Below are 23978 nucleotides of genomic sequence, written 5' to 3'. Positions count from 1 at the left end.
CCGGGATCCCTCCCTGGAGGGCCAGGGGCGTCCATGGCATCCTCCGCCCTGCTCCAGCCCGCCCCGGGCTTCCGGTTCTGCTCATCAGCCCAGGAGCATCGGGCATCTCACCTGCCAGCCCGGCTGCTCAGCACAGGGGGCTGGAGAGCAGGACATTCACACCAACGCTGCTCGCGCAGGGCAATTAACAACTGCTGGGGGCAGCTCGAGAGTAAGGGCGAAACCTGCAGCCACCCACAGCAGGCCAAGTGCCCCGCGCCCCCTGGCGGCCTGTGAGGACCGGCCAGCAGTGCTCCCGCCCGAGACTCCTCCAGTGGGTCAGAACCAGCAACACCATCTGGAGGAGCAGGTGGACGTCCTCGGGCTCAGCGCCCGGCAGCCCCTTCCGCACAACCCAGGGGCCAGACCGCCTCGCTGGGGGACGGGTTCAAAGCGGCCTGAGGACAGGGTTGTCCTGACCAGTGAGGCCCCAGGGAAGGTGCGAGGCCCGCACGGTTCCCACTGAGCTGCCTGTGTGGAGAACAGCCGCACCGTGTGCACGGCGATTCCACATGGGCCAGCCCCTGGGCGGGTGAGATGCGCTGACCGCAGGCTCGGCCCAGATGCCCCAAGGTCTCGGTTTTCCCGGTTCCGGGCGTTGGAATGCATCGTGTACCTCCCGACAGGACACGCTGTGGCTTTTTAACTTAGTGTGGCCACCAGAGGCCTGGGCAGCGCCCTGGGAAAGACCAGGGGGTCCTTGTCCAGGCTGTCACCTGCAGGTCTCGCCCGGCATCCCTCCTGGAGGCTCTCCCCAGCCCTCTTCTAGGTGGCGTGGGTGTAGGTGCGCAGCTGCTGCGTGCAGTGACTCCCGGGCAGCCTCAGGCCTGTGACTGATGGTCCAGCTGCTGTGACCGACCAGGCACCAGACTGAGGCTGCACCTGCCTGCTATGCTCAGGCTCCCAGCCCAGCCGCTTGCCTGATGCCTGGCGTGTGGCACACAGGTGCCTCTAAGGGTCTGGTGAGCAGCTTCCAGAGATGGTGCAGGACATCTGGGGCCGAAGGTGGCAGCATGGAGAGAACGCGGGGCCAGGCTTCTGCTGGGCATGCCAGGGCTGCTCCACAGCAGACAGGACCCTGCGCCAGGCCCGGCACGGCTCCTCCTGCCAGGGGCTGTGCCCGCTCCGCTCTGCACTCAGAGCTAGAGCCCCTGGGCTTCCTCCAAACACGGCCTGGGCTCACCAAGCTCCTCCACGAGCCGCGGAAGGGGCGACTTGTCATCTGCAGCAACGCCAGGGGCCTGGGGTCCTGAGTCCCAGGATGAGCAGGGGACAGGTGTCACGGCAGGAGGGTGTGTGCACAGGAGGCTGGGGGGACAGAGGCTGTGAGGGGGGTCCTCCTGGAGTCTACAGGGGACTCAGCCTGGGCAGGCGGAGCCTTTGTCCCCAGAGCCCCCTCGCTGTGCGCCCTGGGCAGGACCAGCCAGGCCTCGGGAGGCTGGGAGGCCTGGGGACACACACACAGTGCCTGGGGCTTGGGCTGCAGGGTTGGAGACGCACATGGACCCTCCCACATCTCTGGCCCTCCGGAGGACCCCTGTCCAGCGGGATGGGCAGGCCCAGGACCCCAGCGGGGCAGGCAATACCGTCTTTGGGGAGCACGGCCGCCTCCCTGCTGAGAGTCCTGGGTGGCCCGGTGTGGAAACAACCCCCGAGGGAAAAGCCAGATACCAACTGGGAGCTGCTGGCAGGGTACCCTGTCCACAGCTCACGGGACCTGCTGCCCGACTCCCCCAGGACAGCCAGTTCTGCATGGGATAAAAAGCCTGGGAACTACAGGGGCCTTGACAGCACCACAGTGCATCCCAGTCCCCCAGCTGTGTCACTGCAAGGGGGGACACAGGAGGCAGCAAGCACCTGTCTTTCTTCAGCGGCACAGCCACCCAGCTATACTTCAGGGGACGAAGGCTATGCCACTGCTGCCCAGCCTGGCCTGTGGGTTCCACATGGGGCTCAAGAGGTAGATAGGAGTTCAGGGGACAGCTGGTACTTCGGCCCACCCACTCATACATGCAGCCTGAGGGGACACACAACTAGACAGTGCCCCACTGACTATTACGAACACCACGCCAAAGAACTAAGAGCTCAAGGCACAGTGTACCCAGATTCATGTTTTATTTCTGCTGGAGTTCTGCTACCTGTCTCACCAGCCTGCCCCACTCCAGCAGGCAGCTGTCCCACAGTGTACCCAGATTCATGTTTTATTTCTGCTGGAGTTCTGCTACCTGTCTCACCAGCCTGCCCCACTCCAGCAGGCAGCTGTCCCATGGCTCCTGATGCACATTATACAACAGCCTCCACACCGGCTCAGGAACGTATCCAGGGCGTCTTGGTTGAGAAGAAAACAGCTGGCACCTGAACCTTCCAAACAAAGCTCCAATGTCAAGACAGAAGTGAGGACTTCTGAGGATGAGATATTTTTAAAGGACTCTGGGGCAGGGGCAGTGCTGGGGACTGAACCCAGGGCCCTGTGCATGCCAGAAAGCACTCTACCACTGAGCTCCACCCCAGCCCTAAAGTGAGGACTTCTCAGGTGCCAGGGTGAAACACATTTTACAGCAATTGAGGTGCTAGGCTCAAATCCCAACTGCAGCCAGAGTCCGCTTCTGTGTCTGTCCCCCACGGAGAAGAGGCAGATGAGCCCCAGGCTGCTCAGCCCCTGGATGGCTACACCGTGACAACATGCTGGGTGCTGTCCCTGGTAGCAAAGTCCCCCAGGCCTCTAAGGAGGGAGAATGCTGATGGGGCCCAGACTGGGCAAAGGACAAGGATGGGCAGGCCTGGCTCTCTTGCAGGGGAGCAGGAATAGCTCACAGCTGCTTGGGAAGGGGGTCTGGCTGCCCCACAGCCCTGTTTGGGTACTGCAGCTGAAGCAGGGCCTCCATCTGCCTGCGCTTCTCCTTGGCCCGGGTGATGGTGGTCTGGAAGAGCCTGCAGAAGAGTTGGACTGATGATGGAGAGTCGTCGTTACCGGGGATGGGGTAGGTGATGAGACACGGGTTGCAGTTGGTATCCACGACGCCAACCGTGGGGATGTTCATCTTGGCCGCATCTCTTATAGCCACGTGGGGCTCAAAGACATTGTTGAGCGTGTGCACAAAGATGATGAGGTCTGGCAGGCGGACTGTGGGGCCGAAGAGCAGCGGGGCATTGGTCAGCAGGCCGCCCTTGAAGTAGCGAGTGTGCGCATACTCGCCACAGTCCTGGGCCATGCTCTCAATCAGGTGTGAGAACTGCCGGTTTCGGCTCACGAACAGGATGATGCCATTTCGGTAGGCCGTGTGGGCAATGAAGTTCAAGGCCAGCTGGAGGTGCGAGGCGGTCTGCTCGAGGTCAATGATGTCCTGGCCCAGGCGGCACCCAAAGATGTACGGCTCCATAAACCTGCCAGGGACCCCACCATGGCAAATGCGGTTAGGGTCCGTGAGGTCCACTCCATTGGCCCCCTGACCTCCCAGCCTCCACCTTGACCAGTGGGGAGCTGAACAGGGCTGACCCTACGTGAAAATCTGGATGTCCACACATGATGCAAACAGCAGGCACTGGCTCTGCGTGACTTCCCCACTGGCTGGCCAAATCTCCCAACACTCACACCTGAGGTCCCTAGGTCTCTCCTCAATCTTATCGTGTCTGTAAATTGCACCAGCGCCTCCACCATGCTCTGTGTGGTTGCTGATGCCCACCCTGATCCCACTCACTCTGTCCCTGCTGTTCTGCCTCCTCTTCCGCCCCATCACCTCCCTGGTCCACAGCCACCTCCTTCACTGGTCTCCCATTACCCCTCTAACCCATTCTTCCTGCAGCAGTGACCACACGGAAACATCTGACCAGGCACTGCTGCTGCCCACAGCCTAGAAGGCACTGCAGGAAGCAGTACGGGGGAGCGCATAGCTCTTCACCCTCTCTGGCCTGCCTGAATCTGGGGAGCCTTCACCCGCTGGCAGATCTGATGCGCTGCTAGCCTCGTGCCCAGCCACTCAGGAGAATAAATGCTCCTTGCGACAACCGAAGACTAACAGGGTCTCAGATCAAGGCAGGACTCTCTCCTCTGGGAACTACCACTGGGACACATCAGGCTACCTGTGCCGACAGCCAGCTTTATGTCCCAGGTGCACATGGGCATTGAAGAGGCTTTTCACGGAAAACAGCTCCTTGACCTTGAAGAAGTCGGAGTGCCGCAGGGGCTCCTCTAGAAGTTTCACCCGGTAATCTAGGGCAGGGAAGAGAGGAAGGAGGCTGTGGTCCGCTACCACCTGCCCACGCCGAGGCCAAGTGTCTCCCATCACGGAACTGAGGAGGGCAGCAGTGCAGCAGCAGAGGCTGCCCACCGCCGAGGCAAGACATGGAAGCCACAGCAAACTGAGGGCTGCAGCTAGATTCTGATGGGGGCTTTGCTCCTGGGCAAACTGTGTCGGTCCCATGCCCCGGTGCCCTTCTGTCTGGCCCTCACGGCCAGCGGGCATGGCACCCCACTCAGGGGTCCGGCCGGAAATGCCCTGCCAGGGATCCAGCGCCAGGCCTGGGGTGATGCCCTGACGGCAGCTGTCCCCCACCCTAACCCAGAGGCGCTGGCTGGAGCTGCGTCCGGAAGCCCACGCGAACAGCCGCGGGTGTGGCTCCAGGGCAGGCCCCGGGGCGCCCCGCCTGCCGCCCCCTGGCCCCGTTACCGCCGCCGCTCTCTGGCTCGCCCACAGCGGGGACCGCGGCGCCTCCGAGAGCCCTGCTGCTGGGCCGCGCCCGGCCCGGGGCCGCCGTCCGCAGAAAGCCGGGCCGGAAACCTGCGGAGACAGAGCCTGGTGGGCCGCGCCCTCCCCGCTTCCCACCCTCCCCGACCTGCCCGGGGCCCAAGGCCGCTCACCAGCGTTCAGCAGCCGGGGTAGCGAGGACGCGGAGGGCGCCATTGCGGGCGCGTGGACGGACGCCGAGCGACGGCTCCTTTCCGCCGGCCCAGAGTCGCCGCCGCCGCGCGCGGGCCCACAACGCCGCCTGCAGGCCGGGAGGACCAGGCCCGCCCCGCCGAGGCCCCGCCCAGTCCCCGCCCCGCCCCAGGCCCCCGCCCACCCCCAAGAAGGCGGGGTCTAAGAGCGTCCCTGGCGGTGTGCACGGCCAGCGTGGGATCCTTGCTCGCCAGGCTGCGGCTGGCACTGCAGCCCCTCAGTTTCCTATTCTGGACCCAGGGCCTTGGCTTGCATTTGCCCGCGGTCGCTCCCTGCTGTCTTTTGGGACAATCCTGCAGCCAGCCCAGGGTCCCCGCAATGTGCTGAGGGCTCGGGTTCTTTCCGCAGGACAGTCCTCGTAGTAACTCCTCGTCGTCCGGACCTGCCCAACCCTCCTCATTCATTCGCCCCGAAGGTTCTAGGCCTTCCAGGGGAGGGGCTTCGTCCCTTGGAGCTGTGCCTTTAAGAACTGGGCACCAACCCCCCTCAGTCACGTGACTGTCGCCTAGCACCGAGACGCCGCGCCACAGCCTTGGTGCGCAGAGCTGGTTTCCTGCAGCGGCCAAATGTCAGAGGAAAACCCCCAGGAGTTCGCGGAGCCTGCGGCGGCCAAGGCCGAGGCCCCCCCGGAGAAGACAAGCGACTACTACCGCGTGAGCGAGCACCTGCCCGTCCGGTTCAACAACCCAGGGTGGTTTCGAGGCTACAGGTGAGCAAGATAGGGTGATCGGGCGTCCATGGAGAAGAGCCCCCCTCCCCCAAGTTCCTGGCTCCAGGTCAGCCCGGGACCTCAGTGTCCTTACCACCAGTGAGCCACGGAAGCCCTCCGGAGCTGCCTCGCGTGTGTGGGCTGTCATGGGCGGGGGTCAGGAGTGGGGAAACCCCAAGTCCCCGGCCCAGTTCTGCTCCCAGCTCCACTGCCTCGTGGCCAGGGTGAGCCCCCTCTTCCCACCCTGGCCTCCTGTATTGGTGCCCACAGCCCGCCTACCGGAACTGCCCTATGGCAGGCGATGGAGGTATCACAACTCGCAGCCACGGTTTCTTCTTCTTCGGCATTGGTACAAGTCTGGCCTCGCCATGCGGGCACTCAGATGTAGAGGGCCCTATTGGATAGCAGGGTCTGGAAGCCGGGCAGTGACTCCTGACAGTGTAACTTACCTCCCCAAGGAGTGGCAGCCTGTGCCAAGGCCCTGTGGTGGCTGAGGATTGCACATTCACCCCGGGCACTCGTTAGGGTATTGGCCTGCCTTGGACCGAGCAGAGCCACCCGGCAGCAGAGGAGGCTTGGAGGGCGGGCCTGCCAGCACAGGGCGGTCAGCCTGCATGGAATGGGAGCCTGCATGTGTGCTGCGCCACCAGCCTGGGCAGTCACTCTCCTGGGGGACAGCGCTAGCAGGGCTCCATGGGCCAAGTACTTAAGGGCTGTGGCTTGGTCAGACCTAGAATGAATGGGTGGGAGAGTGTGTGTATTTCTCCTCCCCAGAGTCAAGGAGGCCGCCTCAGTGTACAGGACCAGCAACCAGGTTTACGGGAGCAGAGCACCCAGCGTGCACGAGATGCCGGTACGTGGGAAGCGGGTGGCACAGGAAGAGGCCGAGCCCTGGAGCTGTGGAAAGGGCAGCATCGTGAAGGCAGGGGTTGGTGGTGTGAGGACCCCAATTCCCAAGTCACGAGGGGGAGGCATCTCCCATAGTGTTGAAACAGGGCAGAGCAGGAAGGGATGAACAAATGCATGTAGAAGTAGTGTTCTAAGGAATGAGGAAAGTGCATGTGGACTCGCTTCTCCACAAGTCTCACTTCCATGGACACAACCACACACACCCGTCACATGTGGACACTGCTTTCACATATTCACACAGTCCTCACACACAGGACCTTCACACTCGTGCACAACCATTTCTCTTACCCTAAGGTCACCAGCTTTGAGGCAAATGATTACCACCTTCTCTCTGAGTTAAACTTTCTTTAGGAGCTGCTCACTGAAAAAAAAAGTAAATAAAAGTGCTTTGCATCTTTTGAAACTGCAGGGACGATGGCTTCATGTCACTGTGCATTCCTTAAGATCCACAATGCCCAGCGCCTCTGGGGAGCCCCAAGGTGCGTCATGGGCTCTGGGTAGTAATTCAAGCGTCAGCGTCAGCTCAGTTTGACAGATGGCGACACACATTATAGAGGAGACTACTGTGGCGGGGACGTAGTTTGGGAATTCTGTCCTTTCTGCTTAATATTTCTGTAGATCTAAATTTTCTTCTGAAAAAAAATGCACTGAAGCCATTTCTCTTTGTTCTTGCTTCCTGCCAAGGAGACAAAACATCAGGTGATCTTGACACAAGGGTGGCATGAGCAGAGGTCACGTGCCTGGCGCAGAACACCTGGCAGAGGTCACCACTTGCGTCAGAAGTGTCAGGGTCACCTCGGATGCTGTTTGTGGGAATAATTCCTACCTTGGGCCCCACACACACGGTGGCCTCCCACACGCCACTTGGCGAGAGCTCAGCAAGACTCAGCCCCTGTAGGGCAGCTCCTTTCCAGACCCATGGACTGGTGGCCTTCAGGCATCAGAACTTTTTGTGATGCTTTCAAGTCACAGTTGATACTGAAACCCACTGCTATGGTTTACAGGAATCCCCACCCCCCATCCATGTCTCGGTTCTAGCACATCCTCCCCAGCAGGGCCACCCGGCACCCCCAACAGAGGCATAGAGCAGTGGGGCATGGAGCCTGCTCTTGGATGGGCATTCCAGACACGTGACCCAAAATAACCCTTTTCTCTTTATAAGTTAATTATCTCCAGTACTTTGTTAGATTATAGCACAGCTGACTAATATACCCGTGGGTGAAGACACTACTTTTATTCCACAGAAGATAACATTCAAGTTCAGAGAGGTTTAGTAATTTTCCAAGAAGGCACAGCTAGGAAAAGTAGACCCCAGGGTCACTCCAGGCCTGACCCCAGGTTAGTGCTCATCCTCACGCTCAGGTGTGGAAATGCCACGCCCAGCTGGCCCTGTAGCTTCCCTTCTGTCCTTGGAATGGGGAGAGAAGGCACTGTGAATAATCTCTCCTACAGAGGGCATCAGTTGGGATGCTTGGGGATGGCCATCTTGCCACCCTGGCTCCTTAGTGTCGTAAGAATGGAGACCATCTATTTTTCATTGAAAATTCTTTTTCCCAGTGTACCCAGCTGCTGTTCAAGAGTATTATCATGCATTGTTAGTCCTAGTGTTTCCTTTCTCTTCCAGAAAGTATTTTATACAAATTCAAGTAAGTTTTCCAGACAGCTCTCAGCTACTGGAATGTTCCAGGATAATACGCTCAATGTCTGCATGGAGAACAGCCTGGTGACAGGGCCCGACAACTACATCACCCCCTGTGACAGGCTCAACTTCCACCCCAGTTACAACGTCAGTAGACCATCCATCTGTGACTAAGGGGGAGCGAGAGCCCCTTCCCCGGAGTCCTCTCCTCCAGCTGCCACCCTGTGGCTTGATGCTTTGCCCAGTTGTAAAGGTACAAATTTCACTTCATTGTCTGAAAATATTTTTTCTCCCTGGAATAGAACAATATGCAAAAAAATGGGCTGTGATGTTATGCTTTTAAAAGTGTTGCAATGGCCTGAGTGTCCAGCTGTCCCGACATTTGCGTCCCAGGCCTGTGACTGAGGCCTAAAAGCAAGGGCTGCATGGTCACCCAGCCTGCGTCTTCTCTGGGAGCCACGACTGCATGTGATCAGTGGCCCCCGGGCTGGAATCTGCACTGAGCTGCAGGGCCCCCTCAGAGGCATGGGGTGCCCCACTGGGATGCCATGTCACTGCGGGACAGGGAGAGCAGGTACCGTGTCACAGAGCTCAAGGTGACTCTGCCTGTGATCCCTTCATGGTACAGAGGGATGTGACAGGTGACAAGTGACACGTCCCCCAGCCACTGATCTCGGGTGGGGACAGCGGCAGTGCAGGAGGCTGACTCATGCTGTTCTCCTGATGACGTGTATGTGGAGGGCGTCATCTGTGTTTATTTTACACTATCGATAAAAGGCTGAAGGAAAGCAGGCAAGGAGTAGCTAATAATTTTCGTAGGTGGGGTAATAACTCCATTAAGTTGAGTCCCGAGTCCCGAGTCCTGTAGTCCTGAGTCAATGTGGGCCAAGACCCACGAGGTCATCAATAAGAAAAAATCTTTCTGTAACAGGACACATCCTTTATATATATATTTTTAACTCCATAAGAGTAGGGTGTGCTCATTATAGGAAATTTGGAAAGAACTGAAACTAGAAAAAAAGAAATCATTCTTCTTTGCTGTCGATAACATTTTGTGTAGAGATTTTTCTCCAGGGATTCTACCCACTTATGAATTAGGGAAGAAATTAACCCTCATAACTGGTTATTTCTTCAGTATAAACCTACTGCTGCCATTAATACACACAAGTAAACATTTGGCAGCATTTTTAAATGTCCAATGGTTTCCAGAGAAAATCAATAGAGCTAATAAAAAAGATTCAGAGCTGAGCCTGAAGCCAGGATCTATCTAATGTCTTTCTTTTGAGCTGGAAAACCAGCAGTCCACACATCAAGCTGCAGAAAAAGTTCCTACAATCCCTAAAAATATCAAAATGCTGGTGGCCCTTCTGTGTTTAGCTTCCCTGAAATAAGAGGAAAAAAGGGCTCATCCACCCGGTGTCTGCCGTGCTGAAAAGAATGGTCTCCTCCTCCTACACTGGTTCTGAGAAGTAAGCTGGCAGCTGTAGGTCCAGCAGTGCCATCGGGCAGGTGTCTGTTTTTCCTCCAACTGGGAACAGCTGAGCACTTGTCCTGCATGAGGAGACAGAGTCACTGTCACTGCGGCAACGTGGTGGTCCCAGGGACCCACTGGACTGGGTGGAAAACCCAGTTCCAGGCTGAGGCACCAGCAGGGGCCGGCCCGGGAGGACCCATCTGCAAGTAAGATGCGTGGCCACCTGGATGCTGAGCTCGGCACAGACTTGCTGGGTGTTCGTGATGCTGGCACCGCAGTGGCGCGCTGAAACTCTTTCATTGGTCATGGCCAATAGAATGCTATTTCTGTACCCGCCACTGCCAAATGAATGCAAAGTTAGGCTCCATAGGAATCTAGAGTCTGGAAAGACAAAAACCCCAAATATTTCTGTGTTAATTCACAATACTCAGGTTGGGTAATTTATAAGAGGTTGATTTGGTTCATACTGCTGGAGGCTGGAGGTCCCTGAGGCTGGTGCTGGCCTCCACTCAGCACCTGCCAAGCCTTCCTGCTGCATCCTGGCATGGTGGACGGCACTGCAGGTGGGGCTGGGCAAACATGCTAGACTGGGGCTTCCTGCCCCTCCTTATGAAACCACTGTGCTATCCTGGGACCATACCTTCAACAATCTCAGGCCCTCAGGCTCCACCTCCAGACCCTCTAACAGATGAATTGCGGACCACATTTCCAGCACTGGAACTCGGGGTTGCATTCAAAGCATAACAATGTCCATCTTCCCCCAAATGCAGTAGCCGCTCAGGTCCTGCGTGTCCGTGTCCTCCCTCTCCCCTCCATTTCTCTGCATCTTACAGTTTTCAGGGGGCTTTGACTTCATCTCACCTGATCTTTACACCTGGGGAAAACCTTAAATGGTGCAGCTTCATTTAACATTTGGGGAAACCAGGCTCCAGAGGAAGTGCGCTGCAGCAGGCCTGGTGGAACCCTCCTTGGGGATGTGCTGCGGGGAAGCTCAAGGCTTCCAGCCCTTGGCCCTAGAGATGGAGCCCTAAATTTCTTCAGTCAAGGAGGAACTGCAGTGATCAAATTTCATCTTTTTAACATATTTCCAACCTGAAATCTTTGAGAAAAAAAATACAAAAGAGTTTACATAAACCAATCTAATTGAGGGCCCCAAGAGTGTGCTTTGCTTGTGTCAATCGTCTACAAAACAGATGGCTAAGAAAAGAAAAAGGGAATCTGTGATCATTCCTCTTACCCCTCTCTTATGTTTTCATAATCTTAAATCCCTCCCAAAAATGGTGGGGGACACGTTTAGAGTGACGAATCAGTTTTCACAGACATCTCAGCAAAGCAAAGATGTGGCAATTTCTGCACACTGCTCCACTCTGAGTGTGAATGGGCCTTTGTTTGGCCTTTTTCTTTCACTTGGATTTTGCAAATAATGGAATAGCCACCCCTCAACACAGACACACACACACAACACACACCCAGCCACATTGGGTATAAACCTAGTTGTGATTCGCATCCCGGTGGTGCCTGGTGGGTTTTGTGCTGGCTTTTTTTTCCCTTGAAACACTGCTTTCCATTAATAGGAGGTAAGGGATGGAGATCAGGGGCATAGTACCTTTTGTTTTCCTATGAGCAGATAAGATACTTTTGTTTTGGTACTGGAGATTGAACTCAGGACCTTGTGCTTTCGAGGCAGGCACGGCACCACTGAGCTAAATCCCTGGCCCCATGATACTTAAATTGTTGTCTTATTTTCCAATGCAAATAAATCTCACATGGGAAAACCTGCTGTCTGAGTGAGCAGGTGAGGTCCCCAAAGGAAGACCTCCTTGCCCCAGGAAGACCCAGCCCAGAGGACCAGAAACCTTAGAATCAGGCTGCCTCCTCCCTATTCTTGGCATTAAATGAAATGGAGCTCCAGCTGCCCTTCCTGGAAGTGAGGCCTCCTGACTCACTCTAGGTCATAGCAGTGAAAACCTTGCAAAGAGCTTGACTTGATAGCACAGGCAGAGAGGACTAGTTCTACAGAGTGGGCGCACATCTATTCGGGTGCTGCGCTACGGTTACACTAACCTCCCCATCAGACTGGCAGAGGTGCCAGGAGAGGGCTGCAAACACAGATGTCGTCAAACCCCCCTCACAGCTGGACACAGCTGACCTTGGCTTTGGCCTTAACCCACACCAGAGGTGTCAGCACTGGCCAAGCTGACCTAGTGTTAGGGTGCAGAAACAAACACTCTCAGGCCACGTGGCAGCTGGGCGGTGCCACGGATGAGCATGCCAGTGCAGCTGGGTTTACATCCAGTTCGTGAAAACAATGATCGCACACAATCCTGTCCACTGACCCTGAAGGAGATATAGATATATTATATAAAATATTATATTAAAATATAATATAATTACAAAATAAAATATAACAAAATATATATATATATTTTATAATGGAAGTGGCCATTTTATGTGAGTTAAAATTATTTACAAAAACCCAAAGACATACTTCATGAAACTGGTACAAACTATTTTTTTCCTGCCGATGGCTTTTGCCCCAAAGATCACAGCTGAGAAATACTGTATAAAATTAAAAAAAATAGGATCGGATTCAGAAAAGTACTCTAATGTTCTAATTTCCGATTGGTAGTATTTACAGAAATATTTACAGTGGAAAAAAGGTTACTTTAAAACTTCAGTTAATTTGCAAGTCAGCCTCAAGTACCCTAAAATGCAGAGTTCTCTGAGGGTTAAAACACACAAATGCACTCCAATTGGTGAGGTGGGGTCTCCCTCACCCCTCCCCACACCCCCAAATCTGCATCTCTATCAGTGCTTGACAATCAGTTATTATTTAAAAACAAAACAAAAAAACTGTTAAACACTGAGGTAAATCAATTTTCAAATGATTACCAGTGTAACAGAAAAATGTAGTTCGCCCTGAATGATCTCACCCAAATGTTGTCAGAGTCCTTAGCACCTGCCGCAAGTCAGTTTTACCAAAAATTTGTTCTCTTTCCTAAATGCAATGATTAATAAATATCAATGCATTTAAAAATAACTAAAATATATCTAACTAATTTAATCTTACAGATATCATTTACCAATATGCTCTGTAAAGTTCGCTAAGTTAGCTTTTCTACTCAGGGCAAATAACAATCCCAGTCTCCCACGTTACACTGGCATACTGTGTTCTCAAAGGTGATGGGTAGGGGTCAGGAGGGTAGAGGGAAGAAGAAAACTGTTTGCCTGGGATCAGTTACTTCCTTATAGAGTTCCCAACAATCTGCATTATCAAAAATAGGAAGACAATAGAAGGCAGCCACTGTGTTAAAAAACATTACAGCGGAGAAAGCCAATTATGTGACAACCTTTGTGTAATAAAAATCTGTTTAAAGTTAAAAAAAAAAATAAAAATTACAGCTGGCACTGATACAAGAGCCCCAGTTTGTCACTTTATACAAGGAAATATAACAGAGTCTAAATGGGTAAAAATTAGACTTTTAGCTATTTTCTCCAATACATACCAAAGTAATATTTTATGGCTTCAAGTTTTACAAATCCAGTGGAGAAACATGTCACTACTGAAAGGTAATTAAAAATATCAATGAAAGAGATCTCTGGAAAGCCTGTCCTCAGGCCCAATCAATTAAAAAAAAGGAAAGTGTAACCAGTGGTCTGAACAATACAAGAAAAATTTGCAATGCTTTGAAATTAAATTCACAAAAAGTGGTTCTGTGTTTTCCACAACTGTTTTCCAAAAACAACTGTTGTATAAAAAAATGATCTGTAAATCAGCAATTTTAAGGCTTTGCGTTTATTCAATTGATCTTGTCACTACAGAAGAATATACATGTTATCTGGAAACGTGAATTCCACATTGGAGTTTTAGCTTCCTTACATTTATTGTACGGAACATCAGAAGATATATCTAGAAATCCTCCCTCAAAACCTCACACTGTCTCAAGAGCCTCCCTAGCATTAAGTGTAAACTACCCTGGGTTTGTCTATTTTGCTAATCCATTAAAACAGTGCACATCATCTTACAGAATAGTCCCTCCAACTGCTATTTGTTTTCTTGCATCTAAGCTATGACACATTGCAGTATGATATTGAATATGGTCATGGTCTCAAAGAGAAAAATAGTTCACCCAAACCTAATCAAGAATAAAAAAATATACTATTAATTCCTTATGTCTTTGGATTCCATCTAATTTTAAATATAGACAGTAGTTCAGGGAACAACAACCAAAAATTCACAAAATTATTAAAAGCTTTATTTACGATTGGAATCATTCAGCAAAAAAGCAAAAGCCAATGAGCCTGAAAAAGGAACTAAGCTGCTATCTAAATGAGCTCAGAACCTCTGACACTCATCGCTGAGCTGCCCTGCCTTGGCCAGCGCGACAACAGTGACTCCACACACAGCAGTTGCACTAACAGCAGCACGAAGTCACCCCTCAGACCTGCCTGGAGTGAAGCAAGGACACGGGGGAAGGGGTAGACTCTGCCAGGAAGTGTATTTCAATACCGCATGGGTTGTGAGCAGCCTGAAGCTTTTCCCTCATTTTTGATAGTTGTGGATTGACGTAGTAACTGTCACTGAGCAAATGCAGGCTGCACGACAAAGAAATCAGGTGGTCGTAAAATCCTGATGAATGCTCTTGATTTCTCTTCAAGGACCTCATGATTTTTCTTTGTCTAAGGGTAGCTCCAGCACTCCCGAGCACCTGAAGCAAAGGTCAAGCAGCTAGCACTGTTCCAGATACTCAATCACTCTGGAGATGGACTTCTGGCCCGTCGTCCCAACAGCACAAGTAAGGTTCATGAAGCTTAGGAACTTCTTGAGTGTCCCCGTCATTATGGAGAAGTCTCCTTCTGGCAGGTATGCCCGCACTGTGCTGACATTGATTGGGCTTTCCTGGCAGAGACAGTTGAGAAGCAGCGCTGTGTAGGAGGCCACCATGCAGTCCTCCATGTGCTTGCCAGGGTGCTGCAGGGCTTTACTGAGGTCAAGCTCTTCATCGTCCTCCTCCTCCTCCTCGTGTCTCTCTTCTGCTCTGTCTTCTCAGTTGACACCCACTGTATCTCCCCACTGGTCTCCTGTCACTCTCCACTCTTATCATGCTGAGTGGTGGGTGCATCTTTGATCAACTCATCTGTTTTACTTTCTGCCAACTGGGCTGCTCGCTCTCGCTCCAGGAATAGCTGCACTAAAGCCTGCACGGCATGAACTTGCCCAGCTACCCATAAGCTATGATCTCCCTCTCCGCTGCAGAAGGAAGAATCAAAGCACCAGGACGTTTCCATGCTGACGAGGCAGTGCCGGTTCCGAGCGCTGTACTCCACTTGATTTATCAGTAGACCCAAGCCCAGCACCCGAAGGTCGAATCTCTGCCCCTGAGGTAGGTACTTCGGGACCTGCAGCACACAGTTCACGGCAGTGCCAATGAGGCCATCCTGTTCCCCTGTTTTGGTGCTGCCTCACTCACTGTCGTTGGTGAGGTTGAGCAGCACCCCAGTGACAGCCCGCATGCAGTCCTCCACCGCCTTGCCCACATGGCTGGTCACGTTCTGGGGAGGCAGAGGCTTGCTGGTGGCCACCCAGATGCTGTTCTCAGCGCGATTATACTGCTGGATCAGTTCCTCACAGTGCTGCAATGCTGTAGCTGATGAAATAATGAGTTGTGAATCTTTATATGCTATCAAGTAGCTTTGATTCTCTGGATTATGCAGTTACACTTTCTAAAACTCGTAAACATCTCTCTGCTCCCCATAATGAGGCTACCCGTTTTTCTTCATCCTCACCTCTACTTAAATGATCCACACACTCTTACTTTATCTACAATATGATCCAGACCTCCCAAAAGCCAGAGTTCTTCTTTAAACCAGTCTCCTACTCATTTAGAAGTAAGGGACAGCAATGTCTCCATCGCTCAGTGCCCAGTCATTATGTTTTCTAGATCAAGATGCTTATTGTGTACAGTTTCACAGAGTCTCCGGATTTTCTCTTTAATTGTGTTCATGTCTTTCTCATTCAGCCGCTTAGTTGATGATGCATCCCGTTCCAGCTCCAGAAGTCAGATCATGAGATCTAAGCTAGCTCTGTCGAGATCCATGTTCAAGCGGTCCTGACTCAGGATATATATGAGGGCAGCTGTACAGAGGGACAGGTTCTGGTGGTGCTGGGAATCATCCAAGGTTTTAAAGACCTTTGCAAACATTCCACGTGCTCTCAGGTACATTAGGCAGCTGGGCGTGGCACATTTAGTAGCCAAGCTAGGAACACTAAGGCAATGTGTGTTCAGAGGCTGAGTGCTCTTTAAGCCACTTAACAAGTACTCAGTGTCATCAGTGAACTCTTGATTCTCACCAGATTCCACCACATCGTTGAAGTGCTTCACGTGCTGAACAACGGTATCTAATTCTTTGTCTTCTTTTCTGCATTTCAGTGCAGTAACTACATCGTGGTAGGGCTGAGTAGCTATTGTCACTGTTTTTATCACTTTGAGTGGTGGTGTGGGAGCCTGAAAAACCCCATCATCTTTTTGATTTGGTTCCTTTGAAGACAGCCTCATTGTGACATTCTGAGGTTTTACAACTGGTGGCCCAGGTAGTTCTGCCGAGTCTGGATGGTTCCATTGTCTAGATTATACATGGCTTTTGTAGGTGACCATTTAGGGCCACTAAAAATCTTTCTGGTACTTTCCTTTAACTCCTTGTTTACTTATGGGCTTCTTCACACTTTCAGACATACCAGGCAAGTCCTCTGCAAAATCCAAGTTTTCTGTGTTACTAGCACTAGACTGACTGTCCTGGGAATTATCACTGCTTTCTGGAGGAGGCTGCAAAGAAGGTGATGGAGCTGTTTTAGTTCGCTTTTTGTTGGCCTTTCTTTCCACTTGACAGTCATCATTGTCATCATCTTCACTTTCACTGAGATCATCAAAACCAAAATACTTAATTTTGTAATTAGAACTTCCAGAGCCTCCTTCATCGCCTCCTGTCTCATCATGATCTTCAAAACCAAAAAATTTCAAGTTTAACATCCTTTTTGGATTTAACATTACTAGGCTGGAATCTAGCAGTGGTCTTAGAAGTTGTGATATCGGCTTTTTTTCTGAGGCAGCCAACTTCTCCCAGGTCTGCAGGAGTGGATGCAGTGAACTCGTCCATGCTTTGCTCCATAGTGTCCTGGATGGTGACTTTACAGACCGACAAGCAAGATGGATGTAACACAGTATAATCTCTGGTCCGGCCAACAGTCCCTCTAAGACAGTCCTGCAGCCGACACTGCCCTTCTTTGCCTGATTCAGGCCATCTTTACTCGACTCACTGGTTGCTTTGGCTAAGGCCTGATTGGTGCTGTCCATTAGCTTATCAAAACTGGATGCTCCTTCGGAGGGTTTTGCCTTGTTGGCCCTATAGTAGGTCCTACAGTTGCTCGGCCTAAGAACACTTTGAACCATGTCATCCTCCATGGCTTCATCTAGATTTTCCAATCGAGTTTTTTAAATCCTCATCCTTCATCTCCAAAACAGGATTGTTACCCAAACCTAAAATATCTTCTGACCTGCTATCTTCAATCATTATCCCACTCCTACAAACCAGTTCTCACAGATCCCCTGACTGGAGATATTTCAGATGGGGACTCTGACCATTTCCCAAACTAGGAGTTCCAGGTATCGTTTGTTTCCTTGATTTCATCAGCTTTGTATCCAGAAGGCACTGTGGTTTCTGCACTGGGGTCTTTAGTACTGTCATCAGCATTTTTGTGAAAATGGTAACTATTGTTTTCATGTTCTTCACCAAAGTTCTCCACTTTATCCGTAGCCATTAATTTAGCACAGCCACTTCTGCTCGCCTCATCTTCCAGGAGTCTGTGGCCCTCTCTTTCCCAGGCAGAGCAGACTCCAAAGGCGAGCTCCAAGCAGACACGACGCCATCTTCCCCCACCATGGCCCGGTTCTGCCGTTAGCTTCAAGTACTGACGTGGCTTCCTGCAGTGGCACTGCTTCACTTGACTCTGAGTAGGAGCCCTCACCCTGGGCTAAATTCTTTGAAGAAACTGGGAGAGACTCATCATCACTATCAAATCCAAAAGGGTCGCCAGTATTTTCCTCTTCTACTTTAGATTTCTTCAGAATTTCTTGGATGTCTGGTTTGAAATTGGGCCTCTTCCGCCCTAATTTAGCCCTAAATGTGGTCTCTCCCCATTTTGTGCTAAGGGTGGTCGGTGTGTTGGAACCACCATTGCCTCCTTTCCTGTTTTCCCCAATCTGGATGTCATTTTGACACCTGTCTCACATTCGCTCCTTCCTCCAACAGCCACTTGCTGTCACTCGGCTTCCCACCCCGAGGGAGACTGAGTCACTGCTGAACAGAAAAAAAGAGGTTCGGGGTCCCACAGGTCACCTACTGAGCCACTATCAGGAGTGCCATCAATCAGGTCAGCATTTAAACAAGCCGCTCCTCCCGGTGACAGGAAAGACTGACCTGAGGCACCCGCAAGGGCATTGCAGGTAGCTGCACAGTGACCACCAGGAGGTCCCATCAATGCAGCTGCTGCAGTCTGCACTGCTCCGGGGACCTTGGTGCAGAGCACCAGCAACTTGGGAGGACCAGGTAACTGGTCCCTGGGGGAGACTGGAGGAGTGGCCTCCCACTGGCAGGGAGGGGCTCTGGGCGCATGCCCCGCTTGCTGTGTTTCTGGTTTTGGCTCCCCCTTTGCCAGTGGTCACCAGGGGGCCACATGACCTGCGGTATTAGCACCTGGCAGAAGCCAGCCTGCTGGTATAGACACGGTGGACAGACCACATAGGCTGATTTGTGGGGAGTGCTGGATTTATTCATTTTTTAAAAAAACAGTTCTTATATACAAAACAAGCTTTTTTTTTGGCAAGGGTTAAAAGCACTCTTTAAAAAATTAAAGTTACAGCATGGATTACATGGAACTATCTTTTTTCCCCCAGAAGCACTTAAGTGAACAAATATGCCACAACGAAGCTGTCACAAGTACATCGAGACGGCTCAGGACAGAAAGGAACAGCAGGTCCTGCTCCGCACACCTCCAACCCAGCAGGTGCGCACTTGGACAGCAGGGGGTGTGGGTCCATGTTTGGACAGAGAAATGAATCCCCCGGGGTGCACAGGGCTAGAAAACCCACTCCCGTCTGAGACCACTGACCAAATTCAGTTACAAAGTAGACAGCACCTCAGCTAAACTCCCAACAAGGAATGCAACAAGGGTGAGTGACAATCACAAAGTAGAGGTTGTGACCATCAGTGGCCAGAATGGAAGGCCAGGAAGTCAGAGACCTTAACACCAAAGACAAGGGCCAGCACTCCAACCTCTCCTGGGGGCTGCAAGGGCCCTTCTGGGCCTGCCCCAAGGAGGCAGCCACAGAAAGCCTGGCCCCCAGCTAGGCCGGGGTCCTGGGGAGGCTCGTCCTCAGTACTGGGCTTTCCGTCAGCAGTGGCCAAGTGGGGACCGAGCGCCCAGCAGCTGTGCTTACTCACTCATGGGCACAAAATGAGGACAGGACCGTTACGATGCACGTGTGCTGTTACCTTTCAGAACCTCAACTGAAAAGACAAACGGGGGTCTCGGGGAGAGAGGTTTATTGGGATGCTGAAGTCATCCAGTGACTGGATGAGCCGGACACTGAAGACCAGCTCGGGCTGTGGGCCCAGCTACAGAGCGAGTGCCACTGGGATCTCCGCCGATTCCCACACGGTAGAGACACAGGCAGTGGGCTCACTGGCCATTGTGCTTTCCAAGGTTGTGACTGCAGTTTTCAGGGGAAGGGCGCTGGCTGCAGGCCCTTGGGTGTCCTTCAGTGCCGTCTTAGGAGCTTCCCGATGGGCACCTCGGGCATCCACCTCCCTGCTTCTGGACAGGGCACCTGCCACCTTCCAGGGTAGGTTCCACGAGCAATCTGCCCACAAGGACCAGGTTGTCTCTGGCCCTCGCGGTGACATAACCACCAAAAGTTTGCTCATCTAGAACTTGTATGCCCAACACAGAAAACCGCAGTTACGATAACGAACGACAGTATTTTTCAAAAAATATTTTTACAGCACTTTAAATAACTTACAAAAAGCCGCAAAAACCATATATACTGGGACACATCTGTTAAATAAAAACATCCATTTCATGATAGTGTACATATGTATAGGGCTATCTATATATAAAGGACTCCAGTTTTCCCTCCGTGACTTCGAATAGCACACACGCACGCATGCACGCACACTGCTGCCCCAATGTGACTGGAACCAGGACACCCATCACAACGTGAGGCCTCTGCCCTTCACCACGGAGGTGCCACCGCCGTCCTCCACAGAAGTATCACTGCCCAAGGCCTCCTGGTCCTCGTTGTCCCTGTCGATGACCCTGCGTTGATACCTCAGGTCCAAAATGTTCTCCTCCGAGCCTGAGTTCTTCCTGTTCTGCAAACCAAGCCTGGCCTGGGCCTTCCTACTGGGCCAGTGGCTGCCACCCTTCTTCGTGAGCAGGTGCGGGCTTCCAAACACGGGGCTGTGGCCAGCGGGGGTCTCCCTGAAGGCGGAGAAGGAGGGTCCCTGCAGAGGCAGGCCCAGCGGGGCACTGAAGAGCCCAGGCTGTGTGCCGCCCCAGGGAACGCTCTTCCCGAAGTGAAAAAGCTGGGTGGACAGCAGGGAAGAGAAGCCCGGAAAGGCCGGGCCCTTCCTGGGGTCGGAGGAGAGGCCTGGTGGGCCCCTGGCCTGCGGCTCAGCTGCCCTTTCTCTCTCAGCCCCGAGGGGCCCCGTCCATGCTGAGCCTCGAGTGTCTGAGTTCAGTGCCCATGGGCTGGGCAGCCTGCTCTGGTGGGCGAGGTCACTCCAGGGGAGAGAGAGGTCAACCTGGGGTCCTGGGCTGGGGGTCAGCAAGCTCTGGCTGCCACGGTTCACGTGAAAACTTCCCCTGGCACTTCCAGCATCAGCCGATGCTCTGGCACAGCTGGGCAGCTGACTGAACACACTTTCTGCAGCCGCAGGCTCCGCCCCTCGAGGGCTCTGGTCTTTGTGAGCATAAAGATTTCTCCGACTTGTGGGGGAAGCTTTGGTGGAGACAGTCCTGCTGGTGCTCTTGGGCAGCGCGGGCTCACATCTGCCCAGGGCAGCAGGGCCTCCGGGGGCGTGCTCGTCACGGGGGGCACCCTTCCGTCCTGGAACGAAGAGGCTGGCTGTGCCCTGCACCCCCGCTCCTTCCGCAGGCTGGGGGGCCTCCCTGGCCCTCTGGCTGCGTGTGCACATCCCGTGATGCAGGGCTGGGAGCACCTCTTTCCTGCACAGCACCTCCGGCCTGGCTGGGGCCCCTGTTCTGAGCTCAGTGGGGGCCACTCCTTGAATTTCAGAAATGCTCACTGACTCCTTGGCCTTTTCTGCCAAAAACTTCCGAATCTCCAGTTCGATGCTGTCGTCACTGTCCACTGAACTGTCCTCAGACAGGGAGCTGGGGCTGCGGGCCGGGCAGGCAGAGTCGCGGGCTCCCATCTCCCTGGAGGACAGAGTCCCCTCTGGGGCCCTCCTCTGCAGAAAGGCCAGGGCCGCATCCTCGTCCCCCAGGCTGGCTGGCTTTATAATCTCCGCTGAGCTGCCCAGGACGCCCGGTGGTCTCCTCCCCGGGCCGGCCCTGCTGTTCCAGCTGGACTTGGACAGGCAGCTCCGCAGCACCCGTGGGCCTCTGTCTTTCCAGTGTCCGGGGAGGCCCCCCAGTCGATCCAGGAACCGAGTCTCGGTGGTGCTGAACCGGACTTTCTTCTTGCAGGCGGCCCGGGGATCCCTGCTCTTCTTCTTGAGCTTCCGCTTGGATCGTAGCAGGTCCCTGATGGCTGTGTCGAGGTCCTCGTCGCTGTCCAGTGAGCTGCTCTTGTCCTCTGAACTCCCCTTCTCATCCACACTCTGCCCCTCTTCTGCCTTCCCAGTGGCCCTGGGGCCTTGAGACAGGACCGCATCGCTGAGCCCGACCGTCCTGGGGGACACGGGTTGGGCTCTGGCCTCACCCTTTCCTGGCACCTCGCCAGCTTCCCTCTGGCTGGGTGGGTCCCGCACGTTCTGGCCAGGCTGAGCCCTGCCCTGGCTGCGGTCACCATCCTGGGTGCTTTCTCTCACCTCCCTCGTTTTCTTGGGTATGGATGGCCTTGTGGGGTTGCTGCCACCTCTCCGTTTCCTTTTACAGCTCAGCGACGGTTCCGGTGTTTTATTAGACGGAGGGGCCTTGGGATCACTGGCCTGGCTGCTGGGGCCAGGCAGCAGCAGCAGGCCCTGCGTGGGCTGCGGGCAGCTTTCGGCACTGGCCAGCACACTCTCAGACTGGGCCTTGAGGGCCAGAAACGTGCGGATTTCCTGCTCGATGCTGTCATCGCTGTCCACGGAGCTGCTGTCACCGTCGGAGCGGGAAGGCACATCTGGGGAGCACAAGTGTGGACTGGCAGAGGGAGGCCCGTTGCTGTCCTCCACAGGGGCCGGCAGGATGGTTTTGGAAATGTCTAGGATTGCTTCGGCGCACATCAGCTCGGTGGATGAATCTGCCCGGCACGACACCCGTTCTGCACTCTCAGCCCTGGTGCTGGTGTTTACTGGAGGTGCGGAGGCCTTGGCGTCCTTCACGAGCTTGAAGGAGGGGTCCGGGTCCAGGACCCCCGGGCCAGGGTCTGCAGCTTTCAGGGCCACTGGCTTCTTCCTGCTTGGTGCCCTCCGGTGGGCCTCGGACAAGGCACTTTTCATAGCACTGCTTGTGCCGCTGGCGGGAGGCCCGGGCAACACCTCCTCTCTGAGCTGGGTTCTCGGCAGTGCATCCCCACTGGTCTCTTTCCGGGTCTTTTCCAGCTGGTACAGCTGAATGGCCTCCTCAATGCCATCATCACTGCTGGAGTCTGATGCCTCATGTACCAGGGCTGGGCTCCTCACCTGCCAGCCCCTCCGCCCAGCACCTGTGCTCCTCTGCACCCCACCTTTACTCTGTGCTGCCTCTGGCTTGGGGACAGCCAGCCTCATGCTGCCCACGGTCTCTGGCTCTGGGCTGACCTTAGGCCTGAGGCTCCTGGGCTGCAAGCTCATCTTCGCTACTCGGGGAGGCTTGCGGAAAACAAACTCCTTCAAGGTTCCCCTCAGATCCTGACGAGGGGCCGCCTTGATGGGGGGCTCTTTGTTGGATTTCAGTGTTGCTCTGGCTATGTCTTCATTTGGGTCTGGCCTTTTATCCATGAATGCGTCACATTTGGGGTTTTCATGTTGTCTTTTCTCATGCAGAAACTGTTCAATCTCCACCCGGATGCTCTGTTCAAAGGAGTCCTCACTGCTCACGCTGACAGGGGAGGCGGAGCCCTGGTCCTCCCCAGCCCCCACAGAGCTGCCAGAGACACTGCCTGAGACAGGGGCAAGTTTGGGGGGACCCAGGGCAGGTGGGGTGCTGCTGTGGGGAAGCTCCAGTTTGCACCTGCCGCCCCCAGCTGAGACCCTGTCGGGCGGGGCACCCCCCGATCCAGGCTGCGTGCCTCCGCTCCTGGCCTTCAGGTACTCCTGGATGGCCTCCTCGATGTCCCGGTCCACGGAATCATCGCTGTCCGAGTCCAGCACCAGGGGGCCAAAGCCTGCAGCCTCTCCCTCCCCTGGGGGGTCAGAGCGGGCAGCAAGGCCACAGGCAGCAAAGGCAGGGGGCTGCTCTCTGCACGTGGAAGGGCTGGTGGCCGGCCTGGTGTTGAGGCACCTCTCTGCCTTCTGGCTTCTCTGTGCAGGGCGCTCAGCGCTCATGCCCAGGGGCACCTCGTTGTGCTGCTGCAGGGTGCTGATGATCATCTGCACCTTGGCACTCACCGAGGCTCTGGCAACGTCCTCTTTGGACTCCGAGAAGCACCCAGGAAACCTAAAGCTCCCCGGCGGGCTGAAGGCCTCCCATCTGGACTGCAGCGTGACCACTGGAGGGGCATTCATGAGAAACATCCTAGCGGACGGGGCAGGCGCACAGGGAAGCACTGCTTTATCTTCCAGCCGCCTTTATACCCTGGGAAGAAAGAAAGCACTGTACATGACACGTCTAAGAAACCAGGGACATCAACAAGCACCACACATGGCCATGGAGAAGCAGCCTCCCTGGGCTACACCACATCCAGGGGCCCTGGTGCCCTTGCACAAGCTACCCATGCTTCCTGGGCCTCAGTTTCCTCCGCCATGAGTGTTCCAACCTCGGGTGCTGTGCCATACTGAGCACACACTGCCCCTGCCCCAGCCCTTTGCGCCCCCTCTGCACTTGCATCTTCTCTGTGAGAGGAG

At 54.1% G+C, this 23978-nt stretch overlaps 3 protein-coding genes and 1 pseudogene across 7 annotated transcripts; 1 reads left to right on the top strand and 3 right to left on the bottom strand.

The window, feature by feature from the left end:
* Positions 1 to 2137: 2137 nt before the first annotated feature.
* On the bottom strand, positions 2138 to 5006 carry Mrps2 (mitochondrial ribosomal protein S2). 3 transcript variants are annotated; one of them, XM_087182973.1, is made up of 4 exons: positions 4898 to 5006; positions 4599 to 4817; positions 4120 to 4249; positions 2138 to 3423 (listed from the first exon to the last, which is right to left on the bottom strand). In XM_087182973.1, exons 1-4 carry the CDS (start codon positions 4938 to 4940, stop codon positions 2850 to 2852), a joined length of 966 nt encoding a protein of 321 aa, XP_087039099.1. In that variant the 5' UTR covers positions 4941 to 5006; the 3' UTR covers positions 2138 to 2849. The 3 variants fall into 3 exon arrangements, with proteins under 3 accessions (XP_087039099.1, XP_004849068.1, XP_021117448.1); XM_004849011.4 differs by having other exon boundaries at positions 4707 to 4817; XM_021261789.2 differs by lacking the exon at positions 4599 to 4817 and having other exon boundaries at positions 4898 to 4955.
* Positions 5007 to 5113: 107 nt separating this feature from the next.
* On the top strand, positions 5114 to 15035 carry Pierce1 (piercer of microtubule wall 1). 3 transcript variants are annotated; one of them, XR_001183782.3, is made up of 5 exons: positions 5114 to 5685; positions 6460 to 6538; positions 8219 to 8486; positions 14398 to 14503; positions 14965 to 15035. XR_001183782.3 is itself a non-coding variant. In XM_004849005.3 (3 exons), the coding sequence occupies exons 1-3, from the start codon at positions 5543 to 5545 to the stop codon at positions 8405 to 8407; spliced, it is 411 nt and encodes a 136-aa protein (XP_004849062.1). In that variant the 5' UTR covers positions 5114 to 5542; the 3' UTR covers positions 8408 to 12155. The 3 variants fall into 3 exon arrangements, 1 of the variants encoding a protein (XP_004849062.1); XR_002396512.2 differs by lacking the exon at positions 14965 to 15035 and having other exon boundaries at positions 14393 to 14503; XM_004849005.3 differs by lacking the exons at positions 14398 to 14503; positions 14965 to 15035 and having other exon boundaries at positions 8219 to 12155.
* Positions 14437 to 17989, bottom strand: LOC147826031 (wings apart-like protein homolog pseudogene; annotated as a pseudogene).
* Positions 17990 to 18509: 520 nt separating this feature from the next.
* On the bottom strand, positions 18510 to 23648 carry Ppp1r26 (protein phosphatase 1 regulatory subunit 26). Its single transcript, XM_013073762.3, has one exon. The coding sequence runs from the start codon at positions 23646 to 23648 to the stop codon at positions 19974 to 19976; it is 3675 nt and encodes a 1224-aa protein (XP_012929216.2). The 3' UTR covers positions 18510 to 19973.
* Positions 23649 to 23978: the final 330 nt, after the last annotated feature.

The sequence above is a fragment of the Heterocephalus glaber genome, unplaced genomic scaffold (genome assembly GCF_053883595.1).
Source record: "Heterocephalus glaber isolate CG9 unplaced genomic scaffold, H.glaber_assembly_v1.0 deba00001479, whole genome shotgun sequence".
NCBI classification, from domain to species: Eukaryota; Metazoa; Chordata; class Mammalia; order Rodentia; family Bathyergidae; genus Heterocephalus; species Heterocephalus glaber.
This window is presented reverse-complemented; position numbering and strand designations above follow the sequence as displayed.